Source organism: Seriola aureovittata, chromosome 11 (genome assembly GCF_021018895.1).
Source record: "Seriola aureovittata isolate HTS-2021-v1 ecotype China chromosome 11, ASM2101889v1, whole genome shotgun sequence".
Lineage (NCBI taxonomy): Eukaryota > Metazoa > Chordata > Actinopteri > Carangiformes > Carangidae > Seriola > Seriola aureovittata.
In genome coordinates this window covers 21,070,212-21,093,717 of record NC_079374.1, presented here as the reverse complement: position 1 = coordinate 21,093,717, position 23,506 = coordinate 21,070,212, and the positions used below count along the sequence as shown (strand labels likewise).

The window sequence follows — 23,506 nt, the reverse complement described above, 5'->3', positions numbered from 1 at the left end:
CCCAAACAGACGAACTAAATGAAAGCATGTTGCAGATCAAAGGGATGCTGTTTATTACACTGACAAATGTGCTTTAGTCTAACAAGCTGCAGAATATGGTATCGCCATAAATAATGACAAAAAAACTAAACACAGGGAACCCACAAAAGTGACCACTTCTATTTGGAAATGAAGAGAAAACATAATGGGATTAAAGAAAAGATGAAAGCAGAATATGTTAGGGAGGGAAACAGAAGGATAAATAAAGAGAAGAGGAAGGGGCAAGATAAAAGGTGCAGGAGGAGGAGTTAAAGGACAAGGAGGAGATAAAGAGACAGACAAAAGGTCAAACAGAAAGATGAACTGAAAAGAGAGCATGTGAATAGAAAGGGTGTGAAAGATAACGAGAGATGCGAGCGAAGAGAGAGAGATGGAGAGAGAGAGAGGAAGGGAGAGCAGATTGACAGTGAAGGGTGACGGTGATTGATGGTGACATTCTACTGGGCTTCGTGGAGATGAAAGTTTAATGTTGTGACGTTTGCAACCGCGCCTCACTATGGTAAATAATGAATCAACAATAAACAGCAACAGCTACAGCCCATGCTAGATGAGTTCCCTCAAGCTCTGTAACAGACCTGGAAACTGATTAGCCAGAAGAAAACTCTATTATTATGTTGTTTATTTGATGTTTTTTTTTTTTTTTTTTATTTCTGTTTCAGCAGCGACTGAACTCCAGCAGCACGCGTTTTAATGCAGGAGGGCAGTGGGAGTCGATGGGAATATCATCTCTGGAGATCACAGTAACAGAAATAGCCAGATATCACACACCAGCAGGAGAGCCCTTAAAGCTCTCTCTTCCTCACACACACATTTATATATATATATATATATATATATATATATATATATATACACACACACACACACTTGCACAAAGCAATTCAGTCACCAGCATATAGTAGTTGCAGAGTCAAGGTCTCTCACACATGTTGAAACACACTTCTTCACACGCATGCTCTTGATGTTAAGCCCACGCACGCACGCACGCACGGGGTCACACAAAAGCTGTAAAGTACACCACCGATGCTCCACCTGGCCAATACACACATACACACAAATGGTTTTACAAATGCACACCACACTCACACACACACACCACACAAGCCTGGTGAGAAAAAAAAATGATAAAGGCCCTAAAAATAAATGATTGATAGCTGCTGCGGGGCTGAAATAAAATGAGATTAAGGTAGGAGAGAAGGAGGGATGGACGAAGGGAGAGTTGAATGAGGCAGGGGCAGGGAAGATTTAAGGGAAGGGATGGAGAGAAAATGAGAGAGGGCGAGAGAAAAGTGGGAATGAAAGCTGTCAGCAAAGGCAAGGTAAGGACAGAGGGAAAAGCAGAATGAGAGGAAAGAGAAAAAACAGGGCAACATTGAAGAGGGATAGGCAGAAAGAGAGAAAGGAGTAGAGCGAGAGACATAAAAGTGTGATTTAAGTTAATGACATGTCACTGACTGACTGCTTTATGTCTGCCTTTATAGGCCTGTCTAGGGCATTATCACATTCCCCCTGGCAGTGTGTTCATGGGCGTGCTTGTCAATATGTCTATGCGCAGGGAAAAGAAAGAGAAAAGATACTGCATGGCTGTTAGCAGGTATGTTTGGTTAGCAAGTTTTTCCTCTGCAATTTATAGACATATTTTACTGAAAGTGCGGCACAGCGGTTTGTTTAGCTCTAAAGCAACAAACTCCTTCATCCTCTTCCACAAAAGACAAACTCGTCTGAAAACGGTCACGATTTTTGCATAAAAAGTCAGCCGCATGATGGATTGCTGACATTCCAGGGTGGCAGACATGGGCAATATCCGGGGGAAACAGAAATGGCCGAAAGATGTGTCGAACGGCTTCTCAGTGCTGAGAGTGGTGAGAAAGGTAGGGTGATATATAATGCAATTTCAGGTGTTAAAATAGGGTAAAAAATGGGCACTTTGTGGAAAAGAACACAAGCAAATTTACCTGATATATGTCACGTCCACAACTCTTTCGCTTGCTCTCTCTCTCTCTCTCTCTCACATACACTCACACACACACACACACACACACAGATTCATATTGTTTTGGTGTGATTGTGATTTGTGTGGGTGCTGAAATAGCCATCCTAGATAAGAGCATATCTGTCCCTCTCAATGGCCACTACGATGGCAGCAGAGAGAGGCCCTAACCTAATAATGATACGGTGTAGCTGGGACACACACACACACACACACACAGACACGCTGAAATGGATTGAGACTCTCTCTCTTTTACCATCTCTAGAACACACACACACACACACACACACACACACACACACAGTCTAATTAAGTTTTATCTATTTATAGCATTGAGCTGATTATGCTGGTTGAAATCGTGTTTGTTTGCCAGGGCTGCAGATGAAAGCTGAGAGCCTGTTACTCTCTGATGTTATCACCCACACATCACACTCTAGTATTATTCTATTAGGACCGAGAGTGTTTCTTTTTGTGTGTGTTTTAGTGTGCGGTGTGTGAGTGGGAGACAGAGAGGGAGGATATGTATATGAAAGGGCAAGAGTGTGAGTGCACATGAGAGTGGGTGTGATGTGCGCCTGTGAAAGGGAGAGAAGTATGAATAGAAGCACTGGATGGATTGATGGATGGACAAATTACTGAATTATTTATCATGAGATTATTTAAATGAAGAGAGAGAAAACGATCCTTTCGCATTTGCCTGTTCTTCTCCAGGAAATGTTTTCTAAAAGAGTTATTTTTGCTCTGACCCACCTTCTGACCCGCTGTAAAAGCCAATACATCACTGGTATAAAACTTGGCAAGGCGACTACTGTGTTTTCACAAGAGTGATTCCCACGGGGAGACTGACAAAAAATTTTAAGAAACTCTACAGAAAAAGAAACTTCTCGTCATCGTTCTTACCTGTAATCTGACAGCCGTAAAGCTCGAACCGCAGTGCAATGCCGTTCTTCCAGGTCTGAGGTCTGATCCGGACGAAGCGGGCCAGCACCGGCTGTGGGATCCGATTGAGAACCACATCTGTGGCGTCAGCGTTGGCATGAAAAACCTATAGAGAGAGAGAAGATGGGACATTTAATGTAGAGGAAGGGCAGAGGGAGAGTGAGCTGTGACACAGGAGCTCAGGTTCAGGGTCCTCTTAAGGGCATCTCATGACAGCTCAGGAGATTGGGCACACATCCTCGAGGTCAGCGAGACAAAGGACAAAGCCTGATGCCACTGGGTCGTGTATCATTAGCATTCTGTTCTGCTGGTATCAGTCTCAGGTCTGCAGGTTAAATATGGAGCCGGAGTCAAAATGAGGTTAGCCTAGCTTAGCATAAAGACATGACATAGGGGTAAACAGCTACCAAGCAGTCTTGAGCTGACTTACTCACACAGTGTTTGTTTAACCTGTGCATATACGGAAATGAAAAAACAACAGCTTGTGATTTTAGGAGGAGTAACATAAACAACACTATCAGAGCACAAGATAAAGACTATCAAACAGCTGGTATCCATAGCAACACATATTAATGTTTCAGTGGTTAAACTGACTCGGGACAGCATAATTTAACACGAGACTTTCTCCTGTATGCATGTACATACATAAACACACACTCTGAATATACTGTCTGTTCATAAAGGAAGGAATGAGGTTTTCTTATACACACACACACACACACACACACACACACACACACACACACACAGTGTGAGGGCATGAAGTGTGCAATAAATCAAGAGTGCAAGTATGTGGGAGAGCATCCTCTTCCCAGACCATCCTCCTCTCACGTCCTCTTGACTTAACGACACACACAGACAAACAGACACACACACAAAACGCACACAGAAAGGAAAACATCTTTACTTCTTCACGCACAGACAGCAAAGAAAAACACAGTCACCCCAAAACACAACACACACAACACTGTATTCACACATGCTGTTTCCAGACACAACTGTCTCTGACACACACACACACACACACACACACACACTATGTCTTTCCACCGCCTTGCACGTTGCCCTCCGAGATCCTACACTCCCCAGCATGTGCTCACACAAAATGATTTCCTCTGAAAACACACAAAAATACAGATGAAAGGAAATTGAATGCCAGCGCCTATGGCCAGAAGAACTCTTTTTGTCTCTTGACACCAAGACTTTATATCTGTGTCTATCAGTCAGTGTCATCTCTGTTGGGCTCACCACAGGAAAACACAGCTGGGCTTCTGCTCTTCCCCCTTTCATTTCACTTTCTTCCCTCCTTCTTGTCTTTCTCCAAGACATCTCTTTCCCTCTCTCTCTGTCTGTCTTTCTGTCTCGCTGCCATGATGATACTGCTATAAATTTAAGAGAAAAAAAAAATCCATCCTGTTGTTTCATTACAGAACCTCAAAGGCTGTTTTCCCTCTGTGTCTCTAATACTCTTTCTATTATGTTACATCAGCACTGAAAACACAACATAGTGTGTTTATTACAGAGAGCAGTAAACCTCATTCAACAGAGCCAAAGGCCTTGCAATTACTTGCTTGGGTAGTCATTTATAGATGTTAGCTTTGTTTTAGGTGTGTGTGTGTGTGTGTGTAAATTCACTTCTTTCCTCTTGTTCTCAATCCATTAAACTGCAGGACCTGTCAGGGGTGACAGAATATGGATGAAGGTGGTTTCTGACTTGCAGGAACAGGAGCAGGCTACAGGCCCAGCAGGGAATTGAACCCATGACCCACTGGGTGTACAACACAAAGTCAGACCCAGTGAACTCATGCCCTCACAGTGGCCTTAATACCAGAAACTGTGACCAGTTAAATGATGGAAAAATGCCCAAAGGCCCCAAAAGACTTAATTGGATTGTGGCAGCAGACTGTAATTACAAGTGTGTGTGTGTGTGTGTGCGCGTGTGTGTGTGTGTGTGTGTGTGTGTGTGTGTAAAAGTGTAATTATGAAGTCTCACTCTTAGGATTTGGGGGCTGGCGGGTGCTTTCTGATTTCCCTTGGTGTGCACTGAAATATTTCTTCAGCACATGTACACACATGCACACACACACACGCGCACACACTAACACACACATATAATTTGTTGTACCTTCTTTTATGTAGTGTATGTGTACATAAGAGTGTACACTGTAGAGTCTTTAGATTATTTTGTATGCGTGTGTGTTTTTGTGTCTAACCTTGTTGTTGTCCTTTACCAGCTTTTAAATTGGCAATGGAGAATGTGTGTGTGTGTGTGTGTGTGTGTGTGTGTGTGTGTGTGTGTGTGTGTGTGTGTGTGTATGTGAGAAGGACTTCTGAGAACTGTATACAAATTATCCATGGACATGAATCTATTTTTTCTTTATTACCAGCTTTGTTCAGGGTCAACAAACAGACTTGCAGCTCTATTCAAGCTGCTGCTTGATGCACTGTCTCACTGTTAAAACAGCTGCTTCATAATCTCTTCAGTAAACTTAAGTTGCCCCTCGCTGTCTGACAAAGATTTTCTTTCTAAAGACAGTCAAAAAATGATCTCTTAAATATTCTGAATCAATGCTAAGCTGACCTCACTTAAAATTTAAATATGCTTTTTTCTACATGGTGCATATTTTACCCTGCTGTGCGACTTGAACTGAGTTTTTTAAACCTTCCTGCTCGGGCTCATTAACCCATGCTGGAGTGATTACTTGTGTAACTTCTCATTTGTTTCTGTGTCAGGAGGTGGATCACAGTGAGCAGTGTCACAATAACGTCAACCTGTGAGTTTAAACAAATAATAATGTATTAGATTGATAACCTGGCAATAATCAGCCAAATTAGGCATAACCTAAGGTTTGTGCACATTTATTACCAAATCTATTTTTGTTTCTGTTACAACAGATGAAAGCCATCCCCCTGCCCCCTCCAGGCTCTGGCTCTGTGGTGAGAATCCATAGTGACAAGATGTAAGAGGAGATGTAGCAACCCAGAGGCCTTAAACTGTGCGTGTGCGTGTGTGTGTGTGTGGAGGTCTGTGCAGGTTTGTTAAAGGTCCGATGTTTCCACCTGTGTTAAGAGACATGGAAGATGACACCTGGGTGAACAGATGCTTGACTTTAAACCTCTTTTTCTCTCTCTCTCTCTCTTACACACACACACACACACACACACACACACACACACACACACATACACACACACACATATATACACACACATATATACACACACACATACACACACACATACACACACATACACACACATACATACACACACATACATACACACACATACATACACACACACACACACACACACACAACACACACACACACACACACGCACACACACACGAAATCTTATTCAAATGTTACTTTTATCTCTCGGAAGTTCAAAGGTCACAGACATGAGGTGAATCTTGTTTTCTCCTTCTCTTACACACACCCACTCTACTGAATACCAACAGTGTGCAGTAGTCAAAAGGCGACTGACCAGGGCTAGCGTGTAACTACAGGATAGGAAAAGAGCATGAGGAGGAATATGTTCAGTTGTGTGTCTGTGTGTGTCTGTGTGTGTGGTCGTGTCGTGATCCTGCAGGGCCACAGTCAGTCAGCCAGCGAGGACCAGCACAGACGTGCTGAATTATTCAAATGTCCGCGCTGTGCGTTTTGTGTGTGTTGTGTGTGTGTGTGTGTGTGTAGGCAGAGTTATAAAATAGTAAAACAAACCCCATCTCCTCTCATTTCATCACACAAGGACAAATACACACACACACACACACACACACACACACACAGACTTCAGGGAAGTAACCTGACTTTGACAGCTGAATCTGAGTGTGTGTGTGGGTGTGTGGGTGTGGGTGTGTGTGTGCGAGACAGTACAGTGCACAAATCTCTCAAACCAAATGACACATGGCAGCCTTATAATATCCCCCTTTGTCCCTTTCCTCTCTATTCCTCTCCGATTTTCTTTCTTCATTTGTCACAAACTCTTTTCTCCCGCTCTCCTTTGACCTCACCCTCCCTCCTGCCTTTCCCTCACCTCTCAGCCTTCCTCTCTCTCCTCTGTCGTTTTATTTTCTTTCCCGTCTCCTGACATCCTTTTCAGGCTGTGTTGCTGAGACCTCTGATCTATCCAGAGGGACTTCTGGTCAACACCCTTGTCTGCATTTCTCATTATTCCTCCTCTCCTCCATGACTCCGTTCATCCGTCCATCCCTCTTTTTTTTTGCTCCTAGGCTCCCCTGTGAACACTTCTTCCACCCCCTTCTGCCTCTCTCCTTCACTCACTTGTTCCCCTATGAACCTCGCCTTTCTGCCTCTGGTTTCCACCTCTCGTCCTCCCTCTGCACCGCTCAGGTCCTCCTCTCTCCATCAGTTCAATGCTTGACTGGTTGACCTTTTGCTTGTGTCTTTCTTTCTTTACAAATTTTTTTTTCCCAACTTTCCTACACTTTCCTCTCATCACCATCTCTCTCCCTCCCTCTCATTCCACCCACGTCGCCCTCCTCCATCCTTCTCTCTCCATCCATCCTCCCTCCCACAGATTAAGGTGGGAATAGGAGGTTTTGGTCTTGGCAGCGGTCCAGTGTTGTAATGGCCACAGACAGCTCTGCCTGCAGCAATTCAGCAGGGCTATGTAATGACATTTGTACCACATCGAGCTTAAATGTACCTCAACTAACAGAAGGTCTCAGACTCCTCCGGACAAAGACTCAAACTGAGACAACATCATTTCTCAACCTGAGACCTGGGGTCACTGAAAACCGCTGCTTCTCTCTTGTCATGTGGGCAACCTCCCATTACCAGGCCCACAGCCAACTCTGCTCACTGAATCATACGGCAGTTTGAGTTATACAGACAGTGTCATTATTTCTTTCCGTTCCTGTGTAATGCAAGTTCGCATGTGCAGTGCAACGATCAGACATGACCTGATCGTAAAGAGAGGATGTGAAAAAAAAAAAACGCCTGCTGCGCAGTAAAAAGACGAGATACTGATAAAGAAAAGCATCATTATTTATGGATATAAAGAACGAGAGAGTTGGCGAAGAATCAACCACTTACTCTGCTGCATGTGTCTTGAGTCGGTATCTGTCATTAGAGAGCCTGTCAGTACAACGCAGGAGCGAATGCTGTATGAATATTACTTCCTCCATCTCGCCAAAAAAAGTTTCTGCAAGTTAACATGTATTCCATATGTTCCATCTGGTTCACAACAGGCCTTTAATGACATTATCAAATACATTACAGATCACACAAATCATCATGATGCTGGGTGACAGTGGCGCCGCCCCTATGGGCTGGCTCCCAGATGTTAAAAACCAGTGTGTGTGTGTGTGTGTGTGTGTGTGTGTGTATGTGTTTGTGTTTGTGTGTGTGCACAGTGGCTGCTTTATTAAGACTTACTCATCTGAGACAAATTTTAACACACAACAAAAATGAGGTTGTAAACATACATTGTGTGTGTGTCTTTGCGTTTATGTACACGCATAGTGTGTGTGACTGTGCATGAGCACACACTGTACACCTTTCTTTTCCTTCTGTCCATATGGCTCCCATTGATTTTTGTCCTCCTTTAATGCCTCTTGCTCATAAAACACTAATTCAACAATTCTTCCAGATTAGCACACACACACACACATACACACACACACCATCACTGTAGCCAAGCACAAAAAGTCATTCGTCCGAGCAGCATAAACTTGCCTGTCTACTTCATGATGACTTTCTCAGCGACATGCGGGGGAGAGGGAGAACGAATGATGGAGTGTCGAGGGAAGGGGAAAAGAGGGGAGACGGAAAAGAGTGCAAGACTGGAAGGATGAGGTGACCGAAGATGTAAAGAGGGTGAACGAGTAGACAAGGAGCGAGGAGCTGATGGATGAAGAGATTTTGAGAGACCTAGAGGCAAAAGGGTGAGTGAATAAAAATGTTAAAGAGGAGATGGATGGATTGATGGACAGTGGGTTCAACAAGTTAAACAGTACTTCTCCATATATCTGAAACAGTAGGAAGCTACACTTTCTCAAAAGTAGTAAATTAGCAATTCCGATGCGAGGCTGTCATGCAGATTTAAGTCCAGACAAAGAAAAATATCACATGCTTACAACCGATCCCTGCCTGAAGTGATCCGGGATCTGCTCTCAATTATAAAAACTATTTCCTTGAATTATCCTGTGAATGCAGACACAGCATTTCACACACCCAAACTATAAAACACTCTGCCAAAAAAGATCCTCTTGGCCAGTGCTGCTGAGTGATTTATGTGCCTTTCTAACATAAAACACACACTCTCACTTACACCCCGAAAGATGATAGAGACGGTCAGGGTGGCAAGGCTTGTGCTGACTGGCCGTCTGAGGTGTGTCAGCTGAGAAGGGACATTAGGCACCGGGATGCTGACACCATCGTTTCATCATCAGATAAATGACCATCGCTCTCTTCACCTTTTTGCTCTGCCTGCTCTTTAATCTCTCCCTCTCGGAACAGAGGAAGCACCATAACATAAAGGCTGTATAGGCCTGCAGTATATGTATATATATATATATATATATATATATATACTGTATATGTATCTGATTAATTTTACATCCAGTTGACGATATACAGTGGTGGATCCAATGAAACGATCAGCAACTCTGAGCTGAACCATCAGATTACTGCACAGACTGACTCGCCAGGGGGCCAAATGGCTCAAAAGACCCTTGCCAGTTGGCTTGATGTGTGTGTGTGTGTGTGTGTGTGTGTGTGTGTTGTGTGTGTGTGTGTGTGTGTGTGTGTGTGTGTGTGTGTGTGTTTGCAAGACAAGGGAGGGATATTCTAAGGGAGCAGAAGCTGGTGCTGCTTTATTCTAAACCCCTCCTCCTCCTCAACGACACACATTCATATGCACGTGCACGCACACGTAGCCCCATATATCTCTCTGGGCAATCAGCTTTGAAGCAGCTTTCCAGGGCTATGGGGGACTCAAGGGGGACTATGGGTGGTGACACCAACAACAAGCCCCAAAACATAATCATTTATCCGTTTTGCATGTGGGATTTTTATTGTTTCATAGCATGGTGTCAACAAATTGCTGCTATCTGACTGACAGCACAGCTGATTTGATAAAAAATTACTGATTTATCAATTGATTTCACATTTTTTATATCACAATTCCAATGTTTTCTATTTATTAAAAAAAAAAATGCAACTTTACTCCACATCACATCGATTAAATGATCAAAAGCGTTTCTATTCAATTTAACCCTCGACTAAGCTTAATAGCCGTAAACTTGCCTGACACTCACTTCTATTTGCTCTTTCTTCTATCATACCTCAACTTATCCCGACTACCTTTCCCCACGGTTCCCACTGTTTTATCCATCAATCATTTCTCTGGGAGTTAGCTGCAGCTATAAGCCTTACGGGATCTGCAGTCCACAGAGGAACGCCCAGATGGTTAGTCTGGATCTCCTGTTTCCCTCTTGCAGCAAAAGAAGTATTTCAATGTACAGTATGCATCTGCAGGCGTTAGTGTTCATGAAGGAATCAGGGTTTATAGCACAAAGCTAGACGTGGCATTAGACCGCAGGACAAACATATGTGGGGGAGAACGGCTGCGATAGGAAGAAAGAAAAAGCAACCACAACCACTGGAATGCTCCTTTCCTTAATTGCCGTTGCAACCTTTTTAAAGACCCTCAGACCTGTCTGCTTCATTTCTACCCGCACCCCGGACTGCAGCACACTCACTGATGACACATCATGCCTTAACACCTCTGAGAGAAGCAGCTTAGAAACCCTGTCCAACCAGGTCAACATTAGGCAGAACTCTGACCAGTGAGTAACAGAAACCAGATGGGATGTTAAAAGCAGATTGCACTGTAAATGTAGTTGCATGCAATGATGTAAGGACTCACTGGGAGCTTGGAGACGTGTGCTGATTCTGGCTTGGTAATAAACCTTTAAATGAAGCCAACTGAGCAGCAGTGGAACGGCTGTAATTGCAGACACCGTTTGAATTTTGGGAGTGTGGTCAACTCTTGCTGCATATATTCCATCTCATATTTCTCTCTACCACTTCCATGTGGGCACATGTCGAGGCGTGTGTGTCACCTAAGAGCATCCAGACTTTCTTTAATTGCCCCGTCTAGTTTGCAGGCCCTCCGAAGGGAGTGTATGTTTGTGCATATGTGTCTTAGCCTACCTTATGATTCTTGCCATGTCTGTAGACCATCCAGTCCTCTCCATTGGTGCTGACCTCAAGCTTGAAGGTGGTGACATAGTAGGTCTTCTCAGTTTCCTTCGAAATGGCGCCCTGCGTGGCGATGCCTGTCAGCACTTTCAAAGTATGGAGGTCCACCTGTTGGCCAGGAAGACCCAAGAAGTTTTAATAAAAATAAAAACATCATAAACAAAACATTAACGAACGCAAACAAGCTGAGAACAGATCGGTCAGCTGGTTTCTGAAGGTGTGTCTGGTGAAGGCTATAAAAAGCTGAAACACACAGCGACCCAGTGGCACAACGAATTTAAGAATAAAAACCAAAACGGTTTGACATAACAGAAGAGAAATTTAAAAAAAAAACACACACACACCTATTTAAATCACAACCAAATTCCCTCATCATTCTGATCTAAATCCAATCCTATGTCTACATCATACACCCGACAAAATAAAAGTCCTAAATATTAAAGATAGACATAAATTCACAAATATACGCCTGAGTTTATCAGCATCCATCTCTCACCTTCACCACTCTCCTTTCCTCCCCTCCTCATCTCCTTCTCTGTGCTCCTCTCCTCTCTGTGTCTTTCTCCTCGCAGATCGATAGTAATGACCTGGGGCTCATTTTAATTTCCTCCCATACAATAGCCATAATCACCTCCCCATCCTGATTGTGGATGCTATGCTACGTGTCTGGCATGCTGTAAGCTGTGTTGCATTATACGTGGACAGCATTGTGCGCTGGATGGGGGGGCTTCAGACTCCTTTATTTCAAGGTCCCTCAAGTAGATACACGTTTGTTTTGCTCCACAGTGTCTGAAATGAGCGCATCAAGCAGAACAGCGTTGCTCTCTAAATCATAATAGAAAGTAAAAAAAAAATATACAGTGGGGTCCAGAAGACTGAGACCACTTTTATAGATTCTCTGGATTTGTAAAGGAGCCTAATGAAACAGGAGCCTACATATTTCTGGGAATATATTTTAACACTATTAATGAACAACTGCTGGGCTGTAACGGGCCATATATAGTGAAAACTGCTTTAAAAATGTTGTTGGCAGCTAACGGGAAACCCACCAAGACAGGATATTTATTTCCTGCAACTTCTTGCTGCTGTAAAATTAATCTTTGCACGAGTCACTGAGCTCTACATCACAGAAAACCTACATTTTCTTTAGTTTAACATTATTTTGTCGATGGTTATAGAAGCTACAACAGTTCCTCATCACACCTGCAACTGTTTTTAACATTTTTTACGCTCTCCATGCAAATGAATGATTTTCTACATGTTGGGATGTGACTGGAGAGCCTAGCTCGTACTTAACTAAAACAAGATTTTAAATGGATAAAAACAGGGGATGCAGACGGAGCCAGGTTCCAGACAAGTAAAGAGCAGAAGATGAGAAAGGCTGTACTGTAGGTTATAACATTTATTCTCCTCCACTGGAGCTGTTGAAACCTGTAGATTAATCAGAACTCTGTGTGTGTGTGTGTGTGTGTGTGTGTGTGTGTGTGTGTGTGTGACGTGTCCCACTGGGGTATAGTACAAAACACCGGGGGAGGTAAAATGCTGCGTTTGTTATCTGTCAGAGAGACAGGTGTTTTAGATTACTTCCAACACACACACACACACACACACACAGAGACTCTCACACACACACACACACACAGAGACTCTCTCTCACACACACACACACACACACACACACACACACACACACCACACACACACACACACACACACACACACACGCAGACACACACACAGACACACACACACACGCGCACGCAGGCCTGCTTAGGGCCAGACAGAGATCCACCAAGACAACTAATCAATAGTCCGGAACCAAGGAGAGGAACAGATGAGTAGAGGTAAGGAGTAAGGGAAGAGAGGGAGGTGAAGAACAAATAAAAGAGAAAAAGAAAGCAAGGGGGGGGTAGGGGGAGAGAGAGAGAGAGAGAGAGAGAGAGAGAGAGAGAGAGAGAGAGAGAGAGAGAGAGAGAGAGAGAGAGAGAGAGAGAGAGAGATGTGAAGTGAGGCTTCCCAGGAAAGGTTCCTCATCAATCACAGAGCTGTTAGAATAATGGAGCCACCAGTGCTCACATCATCAATCTGTACCACACCTTACTGGACCAGGCTAGAATCAAATAGAACAGAATGGAAAATAGAATAGAAAAAGCCACATTAGAGAAAGTGCCATATGGAGAGATTTAAATCACACACGTGGCTCTTGTGCCAACATGGCAGCACACGCATGCCTGAGCTGCATGGGCACACACTACTAACCCTTTCAACAAACACAAGCACACTCAGTTATAAGAGACCACGGGGTGCAAGATTGAAGAAGGAGAGGCACATTGGCATTTCTGACAGCTGCTTGTCAAGACAGGAGCTGTTGCACACACACACAAAGAAACCACACACACACACACACACACACACACACACGCAGGGGCTTTGGCCTCTGCTAGGCGTTAACGCAGGGGAACAGCTGAGAGCCTCTGTGGAACGCAGCAACCCGACCACAACACTGGTGACCACAGAGACAGAGAACGACAGGAGGAGAGAGATAGAAGCTGCGTTTCCAGCCAACTGTCAAACCAAATTTATGCAAAGATCTGATGTGTCACAAACAATAAAATCCAAATTAGGGGTCTTTGCATGGATTGAGGAGATTATATGGGCCATCATGGAATGTCAAAATGAAAAATGTGGAAAGAGTGTTTCAGCAACGGATTCTTTAATGGCAGCTCAGTTTGAGAGTGGGCTGCAGAGAGAGAGAGAGAGAGAGAGAGAGAGAGAGAGAGAGAGAGAGAGAGAGAGAGAGAGAGAGAGAGAGAGAGAGAGAGAGAGAGAGAGCCTTCAGCTGCAGTGGAGGTAAAGACAGGAAGGAAGTATGAGACTGATGGGGCCTTGGACTTGTGCTGCCTCTTGGCCACAGCTCCTTTCTGTATTTTTCTGGCACAGAGTTTGGCTACAGTTGAGCTTTGACAATCAAAAACACTGCTTTTATTCAACATTGGCCTGTGACTACCTCTGATTGTGACATTATTCATCCACATTAACAGAGGAGGTGCTGTCCATACACACAAATTAAAAGAAGACAAGCTGCCTCCAACAAGTGAGTCAGGTTTCATCTCTGCAGCCAACAACCTAGGCTATTTGCCTTGTTCTTGTGTCTTTGAGCAAAACTCTGCTGCTCAATGGCTCCTGCGCTGTTGACTGAACATTACACTGAATTCTTTATATAATTTTCTACAAATATCTTACACGCATCATGGGCTGTCTAAGCCCTTAAATATGATGTTAGACCTTAGTCCTGCAAAGCTAGGCTGAATCTGGCCAGTCTATTATTATTTTTTTTTTTGGAGCACGATTGTCTGGGGAAATGTTAGTTGCTAAAACGGATAATCAACTGAGTTTTGCAGCTATAAGCCCAACCAGTCAGTAACTACTAACAGTTTAGACCAGTAGGTTCCAGCCAGGGGTGTGGGACCCCACAAAAGGTTCATAAGCTGTAAATGTAAGAGGTCACAAGACGATTCACAGAAAAGGAGAGAAGAAAATATATATTTCTGCTACAGAAAATTATGTTTATTTTCTCCTGTGTGTTCAAATAATAGTTTCTTTAATTTACAGATTACTGTTAATTTTATCCCTGGAGAATAATTTCACAAATAAAAACACTGAAATTACCGCCTCACAGTTGTATGCCTCTGCCAACCAGTCCAGCTGCAGTTAATTAGCATGTGAATTATTGAGTTTTGTGTTTTATGTGGTCCTTGACCTTTGACCTTTGACCACCAAAATCTAATCACTTCATCTTTGAGTCCAAGTGAACGTATGTGCCAAATCTGAAGAAATTGCCTCGAGGCGTCACTGAGATATTGTGTTCATGAGAATGGGACAGAACGGACAGAGACAATCCAAAAACATAATGCCGCCGGCCGCTGCTGTCGGAGACATGGAGATCTGAGAGGGAAAGATCAGTCTTTAGTTGAATTGGTTAATGTATACAACCTATAGTGAAGGCCGGCAACTAGCCTCTGCTTTGTTATAAGGGGTCACAGATGAGGTCAAAAAGGTTCAGGCGATGATAAACCAGAATTAGCTAGCTCTCAAATTAATGTGTTCTGTGTGTTTGTAGAGTTAGGTATCGTAAGCTATAGATCTGTTCAGTTTTCATCTGTTAGCGTAGTGAAGAGCTGTAAAATGTGTGAACACTTGCAAGTTATTAATTCAAGTTAAAAAGCCCTAATGGTGGTTTATGACTGGAACCATGTGACTGGACTGCCATTCAGTCATTCTTTGCAATTGAATATAAAAGTGGAGCTACAAGTGAATGCTACCGCACTCCTGCTCCTTGTTTCCAAACCACATACCTGTATGTACTCCCTATTGCTGTCCTCATTGGGCGTCCATGCGTTGTCATTGTAATTGAGTCGGGCCTGTCGCGGCAGCCAGTGTTCATCATAAAAACTGGACGAGGCGGTGATCTGGTCATCTGTGATCTTCCCCGACTCCATACCGAACGCATTACTGCAATGGAAAGCTGAAGGGAGAGGAGAGGAGATTCAGATGATTGTCATGTTTTTGTTTAGAAGCAGCGAGTGGTAACTTATACTTACTCTCACTGACTTCCTTGTGCGTCATGTTGTATCGAGCTGAGAAGCCATCTTTAGCCACGGCCATGTCCGTGTGGAAAGACAGAGAGAGAATCCCAGTGGATGACTGGATCTCTGGCGGCACCCTGGTCCCACAGTAACGACCGATCTGAGGGCCAACTGTCAATCAAACAGGAATTATGTGATTAGGCTTCAGTCTGTTCAAACTCTGCCCGCAATTTCTATGTGTCAGGATTTATTAGTTTATTTATTTGACTCATGAAACTGTGTTACACGAAATCTCTCTCAACCAGATGTCAAGGTGGTTTATTACTCTTTCAATCCTTTATCAATCTCTTCATCCCTCAATCCTCACATTTGTCTATATGCTTCACTACTTGCATCGTTTTCTCTCCGTTCCATTACCTCTATCTCTCCCTTCATCCACGGACATTTGCCCGTCGCTCCGCCCTCTAATGTCAGCACCCCTCTCCCCGTCATCTATCAACTCTATCTCTGGACTGGACGTGGCTTTACAATGTGTAGTATGTGTGTGTAAATCCAAGGATCTAAGTGATTCCTCTACTGTCTTCTTCTCTAATACCACAACTTGTATATGTCAACACAAACAGATGAGTGTGATTTGGAGCCCTAGGGGATGCGTGTGTGTGTGTGTGTGTGTGTGTGTGTGTGTGTGTGTGTGTGTGTGTGTGTGTGTGTGTGTGTGTGTGTGTGTGTGTGGGAAATGGTTGGAGCACAGATAGTAGATTCATCCTGCTACCTCCTGACTCCTGTTTCACAGACACACACATACACACACACACGAGGAGGCTTGTGAGGGAGGAGGAGGAGGCAGAAGACAAGAAAATAGCTGGCAATCGATCAGTGGTATTGATTTTTTTCTTCCCTTTTGGAATGGGTGGATATTTGAAATAGGGCTCTTGAACAAATAACGGTAATAACTCTTTTCTGTATGGTGGTGGAGAAAACAGGAAAATGAGAAGAGAAGAGAAGAGATGAGAAGAAATAATTTCAATAAATAATTACTGATGTCTGCATGAAATTCTGGTCAAACAAATTTAATATTTCTTTAGGATTTAATATTTAATATTTCCAGCTTACGCACCAAAACGCTGTCTCCGTCTGTTTATGAATTTAATTTCAGCAGCGTGTAAAGCAAACAGAAGGCACATTTACCCCTTGTCTGACCTCTGCAAACACATATGTGGTTTCACACACACACACACATACACACATACTTACAATTACACCAATGTCTCTGCTACTTAATAGATTAGTTCATTCATTCAGTATGTGGATAAGTTACAGAGTTAAGTTTTAAGAGGAGGCAAAAACAGATTAAACCCTGACTCAAAACACAAACATACTCATCCACATGGGGGTAAATGTAAAAACACAGACCCAAACAGAATAACCACAAACTCTTCATATTCATCTGATCCTCTTTTCCTTTTTCTTTCACTCAGTAGATCTTTGGGCCTCCACCCTTCTACCCACACCTTTAACCTTATAAGAAACACACATGGTCATTCTCTTTCCTGCTCATCTTCTCTTCCTGTTTGGGTCCATGCAAAGGGTGAAACTTCTGTCCTTGACCTCTGAATCCCATCCTGTATATTTCCTTCCCCTTCAACCTCCCACTCTTCATTTCACTTTCCTTCTTTTCTCTTCATCCTGCTATTCTTTTTATAGTCTCTCTCCTTCACTCATAGCAGAACTTTTCATCCTCTCTTTCTCTACCACTGCTCTTTTTTTTTTTTTTTGCCTTTCTGGTCATCTTCTGCTTTCAACTTTGCTTAACCTCTCTTGTCTTCTACTAAATCCTCTGAAAAAGAAGGAGTAAAGATGCCCTGGCTTTTTCTTCTTTAACCACCCTTATTTCCTTCTACCATCTCTGACCCCCCCGCCCCCCCCGCCGCCTCAGGCTAAATTCATAGTTACAGTAAAGTTCCTCACAGAGAGAAAAGCACCGTTGTTTGCTCTCCTTTGCTGCCCATGCTGTTCGGTCTTGGCCAGACGATTTCTAAGTACCTTAGAATATTAGAGAATTAAATTATTTGTAAAACTAAAAACAATAGATGATACTTATTAAAGACGGCATGAAAACCTACCACACAACAATCAACAACAAAATATAAATGATGAAAAACTAAAATGAAATTGTAAAATATCTATTTTCCAACATCTGTTCCAAGATTTCTTTCCTCCTTTCCAGCACCCCCCTCCCTTCCTGTTTCTCCTCTCTCCCAGTCCTCTTCTTGAGGGCAGACCAGAAGTCTTCTGACCTTCATTTATTCATCTCTGCATTGTATTTCTTTGTTCCAGTCTTCCCAGCAGCGGAGGGCTTTTAACCGCCCTTCCATTGCTCTTCTCTTTCTCTCTACCTCTTCCATTTCTTGAAACTAGATCCAAGGTCTTTGTGCCTTAGATGCGTCCTTCTAAACTCTTCCAGTCCTTCCAGCAGCCCAACCAGAAATATCCTAGCCCTCTACCATTCTTCCTCTCACCTCCCCTCTTTTCTCCCTTCTCTCAGCAATTCCTGTTTTATTTTCCCCTTGAAAAGTTATGTTGTTTCTCCACAGCAGGTGCCAACATGCTGCCTGTAAGCTTAGCTTTCATCTACCAACGCATAGCTACCAAAATAGTTGCTACTCCACCTCAGTCGATAATGATGTAGGCAGGGCAGAATACACACCATTCTCACTTGGCTCTGTGTATTGACTCATGAAGTGGCTTTCACATCAGGGTCATTAAGATCATCATTATCAACAGTTGTATCGTAAAAAAACAACAATCCCCATTTTCAGATGATCAAAAAGAGCCGAAAACACAAGAGATTCGATCAGTGTCTCACCTCCCGGGAGCCCGTCCCACACCTCCAGCCAGTCGTACTTGCAGTCTCCCTCTCCGCCCGGCAGGGGGTCGTTCTCCAGGTCAAAGGTGAGGAAGGTGAGGGTGACATCCATGCTGGGAGGGACGATGATGATGAAGGAGCACTCCAGGTTGTGGGGGTATTTGTCGGGGAAGCCAGGAGACTCAATGAGACCCGAGGGACTGGTGAAGTTACGGGAACAGTCTGAGCCTGGGATGAAAACGCAGAGACAGAACACATTTTAAGTGAGTTACGTTAAATGGAAAATGTATATTAATAGCAGTTTGAGGTTGGTAGAACTCAAAAACTGTCACCTTATCTGGAAAAAATGAAAAATGGAAGCACAAAAATGTGTTTAGAAAATGGGTGTAGACACGTTAAGAGTTTCATTATACTTGAAACTAATGATATTATTCTGGGCAGACACTCAGAGGTGCTGTTTTGAGAGGAGGGTGATTCCAACCTCACAACTCACAGCCAACAGTACCCGCTGTTATCTCACTTTCCTTTACTAGACAGAATGGCTATGTGCTGATTTACTGTGAGCCCAGATTAAGTACTTTAAATGCAGTGAACGTGATTTGCGGGAAACATCGGGAACGTGAACGTGAGTGCTGAAGTAAATGTAGTTTTACTTAAATGAGAGTGATGTCTACTCAAAATGGCCATGTAGGGAATAAGAATATGTTTTAGGTGTTTCAGCTTCAAAAACCACAACACCGATTCTTAAAAAAAGGCATTTAATGTGGTGAACCAGTAACTGTTTCACACTGTGCAAAGTCAAAGATGCGGAAATGTATGAGAGAGAAAGTACAAGTTACAGAGGACAGACACAGAAAAGTTTGAGTGTCCATACCAGAAGAAATGCGTCTGCTTGTGTGTCTAACCTGTATCCCTCCCATCACCTGAGACGATGAGAGGGCGGCCTCAAACCCCCACTCTAATCTTTAAGAAGAATTAACAGACACAAGTGAGCCAGAGATGAGATGAGATGCCAGGGAGAAAGACAGACATAGAATCTGGTGACAGCATCATGGTGGTCGAGCTGTTATGATGTGCTTTAGATATCATCATATGTGCTGCACACACAGCTGCACACACATATGCACACACACACAGACACACATATACGCACAATGATCTGGGGGTAATCTGGGGATCTTCATTTCTAAATTACTAATACCCTCTCTATTAATACTCTCTCTCTCTGTCTGTCTGTCACACACACACACACATGCATGCATGCATGCATGCACGCACGCACGCACGCACACAGATGCATGCACACACACGCACACTATGGAGTGAATGTGGTTGCACCAACTGGACCATTATTCATGTCCACCGAGCCATGTATGACCAAACGCCCAGACACGCACACACACACACGCACGCACGCAAGCATGCACGCACGCACGCACAGATACACACACACACACACACACACACACACACGAACAGTCTAAGCCTCTTATGATAACCCATTTCTCCCCAGTCTGTTTGGGTGTCTGCTATTGTGCTCGTGTGCCTGCATGAGTGAATGAAGAGAATAAGTACTGTATGTGAGTGTGTCCATGTAAAGTTGTGTGTGTGTCTGCATGTGCATCTGACAGAACAGACACACATCAATTTTAATCAATACAATTGTCTACATTGGCGACTAACAGCTCACACTTTTGGCTTGCGACTGTGACTCACACACACACACAAAGTGTGTTTTTAGGTTTTAAGTATTTATTTCTGATTTAACTATATTGATTGTGTATTATACGCACAATGGAGGACTGCAGCTGCTACCAGTGTGCTGCTTTCTCTACATGGCAGGTATAAACAACACAGTGTACGTCAGAGAGAGAGAGAGACAGTAAAGCTCCAAACTTAAAAAAAAGAGTTTAAAATAATTACTCTCAATGGAGATCTCCATGGAAACTAGCTTGTTACACTGAATGAGTTTGGACTCAGTCAATCAGTTTGCCAACTGACAGACGCTGTAAGAGGCGAGCATATGTATGTGTCTGCCATTTCTTTTTTCTTTTTTTTTTTGCTGTCTGCCAAGTCTCGGATATTCACTGTCAAATAAACTCCTGTAGGTGTAACTGGGAATATTGATGTTGTTTTTCCTGCCTCCACCCCTTTGCTCTTCACTGATCCCACACAGCAGTGGTCGTGGGGAATACTTGTCTGAATCTGTCTGACTCATTTGACTGATTTATGTCAGCTACGTTACAACGGAGGTTAGATACATTTCCACATTTGAATTTGTTTGTTAGTCTACACTAATGCCTCCTGTATGTCTGTGTAATGTGATCATCCATTTTTCCACTACAACAGCTATTTTTAGTGTCATGGAGCTTGTCCGTCTTTCCTGGTATCTCCCCGTTTGTCTGTTTTTCTGTCCCACTTTCGAGTCTGATCTGCTTGTTATCGTGACCTTCTCCCTCATGCAACGACCTCAGACTCAAGCACACCCACACATACACACTCACTCACTCACACACACACACACACACACACTCACACACACACACACTCACACACTGTCTCTCACGGGGTACCCCTCGCGTCTGGCCCCCCTGCAGAGTCTGTTGCTGGATAGTGTGGATCTGCGTGACTATGAGCGTGTGTGTGTGTCTGCGTGTGTGTGGGTGTAGAGTGAATGCCTGACCAGTTCTGTTGCCGGCAGCGATTTTATTCCCTTCTCATTACTTCATGTCCATGAACATTGCAAAAACACTTGTGCCCTCCTTTCTCCTCCCCTGTCCCTTCTCCTCTGTCTCCTCAGTCTCTCTCTCCCATGTTTCTACCTTGTCCCTCTAATATGTTAGTGTATTCAAAACCCCAAAAATCAGCATCTGAAATTTGTTGGAAATATTCTGAAATGCTTTGCAAAATCAATGTACATCTGTCCGTTTTCTATGTCTATTGCTTTTCTCTTTTGTACGTCTCAGCTTCTCCCTCCATTCGTCTCTCCTTCCCATTTAAAGAGTGCGTCCCCCCCACTTCTCTTCTTTTCTGCTCTTTCTCACTCTCTTCCCTCCTGCTGTTCGTTCTTTACCAACATCCCATCATCCCATGCATCTTTTCATCTTCCACAGCTCCATCATCCCCTTCCCTCCCACTGTCTCATTTCCTATTCTTTTCTACTCACTTCCCATCTGTTTGAAGGAAACACGTGTTTCACTGTGGGGTAAGGTTAGGGAAAGTGTGTGTGTGTATGTGTATGTGTGTGTTTGTGTGTGGGTGTGCATGTGTGTGGGTTGCTGGGTAGATCTGGTGCTTGGGCTTACAGTTCAGTGATCAGGTAGACAGGAAAAAGTCTGTCAATGTGTGTGCTTGTATAGCGAGCTGGCATGCAGACTCTTTCATTCATCTAAATTGTGAGTATTTTCAATGTGAATGTATGTGTGTGTGTGTGTGTTAAGCTGGCACACAGACATCTACTTTCATTAAGCCTGTCTTCAATGCCAATGGGATATTTGTCAGATCAAACCCACAATTATTCCTCTCCCTCCCTCCACCTATCTCTAACACGCACACACACACACACACACACACACACACACTTAAGGACACATGCAGGGGAAACTTGACATACACCCAGTGACAGACACAGACACACTCACACTCACACTCACACACACACACACACACACACACACACACACACACACACACACACACACACACACACACACACACACACACACACACACACCACAGGCCCTCACACACAGCTCATCAGCCCCTGGGAAACCACAGGTTGGTTTTTCTATACGTTGGTTGGATTCCACCTCAGTGTCATTGCAGCTGGAGGCTCGTGGTGCTGAAACTGCTACATTACATTTCAGCCTCTGTCACTGGGTCACAGCAGGGATTCCCCTTGATAATAAACTCCCTATTCAACCAAATTACGGCTGACATGTGAAATTACGCTGTCACAAGACAATCACCTCTTTAGCTACCCACATGTAATGTGCTAAAAGCTCCAGCCCCAGATTTACTTTGATGACATTTTCAAATTTCTCTTTTGAGTTTGATGTGCGGATGAAATTGAGGCATCTTGGAACATTCTCAGTTTGCCGTCACGTCAAAACACTGTCGTCTTTATTCAAATATTTACAAATGAATGCAAGCAAAGCTTTTCCACCAGAAAAAAAAAAGAATCCAACATCTGCAAAATCTGCAGTCATCTGTCACTTAATGCCTTTCACAAAATCTCCATCAATTGGTGGCAGAGTGAAAAATAGTTTTTAGTACTATAAACCACAAAGTGAGCAAAGCCACTATATGAGTAAAGATGTTTTAAAAAAAAAAAAAAAAAAAAAAAGGCACAATATGCTGCACTGCAGAACAAGGAATCGATTCAATTCCTGTTTCAGGTTTGTTGTGCATTTTGAAGGACATCCTGCCTCTGCTATTTGTTACACTACCTTTAAAACAGAGCACCTTTCACTCATCACTGGGGCAGGTCTGGATCCACTTTCCTCAATGAAAGCCGGGGGAGGGAGGAGTGAGCGCTGTGATTGGTTAGACTGTTTAATAAACTTACTTGATGTGTAGCTGAACAGAGGCAGAGAGGAAGTGCCCAAAGGCTCTGGGTGAACGTAAACAACAGCAGTTATTAGAAGAATCGTCACAATAGCTTCCATATTACAACCCCGAGGAGTGTGAGTGTGAGTGTGTGTGTGTGTGTGTGTGTGTGTGTGTGTGTGTGTGTGTACTTGTACTTCTCACAAAAATCTGTTCACCATGGGACTCACTTCCAATTTAGATCAAAAGCTGGTCCTCACAAGGTAAACATTTAGGCTTAAGATTTGATCTTTGAGGTTAGGTT

The 23,506-nt window shown here is 43.5% G+C and overlaps 1 protein-coding gene across 3 annotated transcripts in view; it reads right to left on the bottom strand.

Annotated features, from left to right (window-relative positions):
* The window catches only part of LOC130177231 (neuropilin-2-like), a 96,369-nt gene that overhangs the window by 41,466 nt on the left and 31,397 nt on the right, over positions 1-23,506 (bottom strand). For all 3 annotated transcript variants that reach the window (XM_056388750.1, XM_056388748.1, XM_056388751.1), the window contains exons 4-8: positions 18,655-18,882; positions 15,804-15,959; positions 15,558-15,727; positions 11,155-11,310; positions 2,930-3,074 (exon numbers count right to left, since the gene is read on the bottom strand). In XM_056388750.1, the coding sequence (XP_056244725.1) occupies positions 2,930-3,074; positions 11,155-11,310; positions 15,558-15,727; positions 15,804-15,959; positions 18,655-18,882 (855 nt within the window). The remainder of the gene's footprint in view (positions 1-2,929; positions 3,075-11,154; positions 11,311-15,557; positions 15,728-15,803; positions 15,960-18,654; positions 18,883-23,506) is intronic.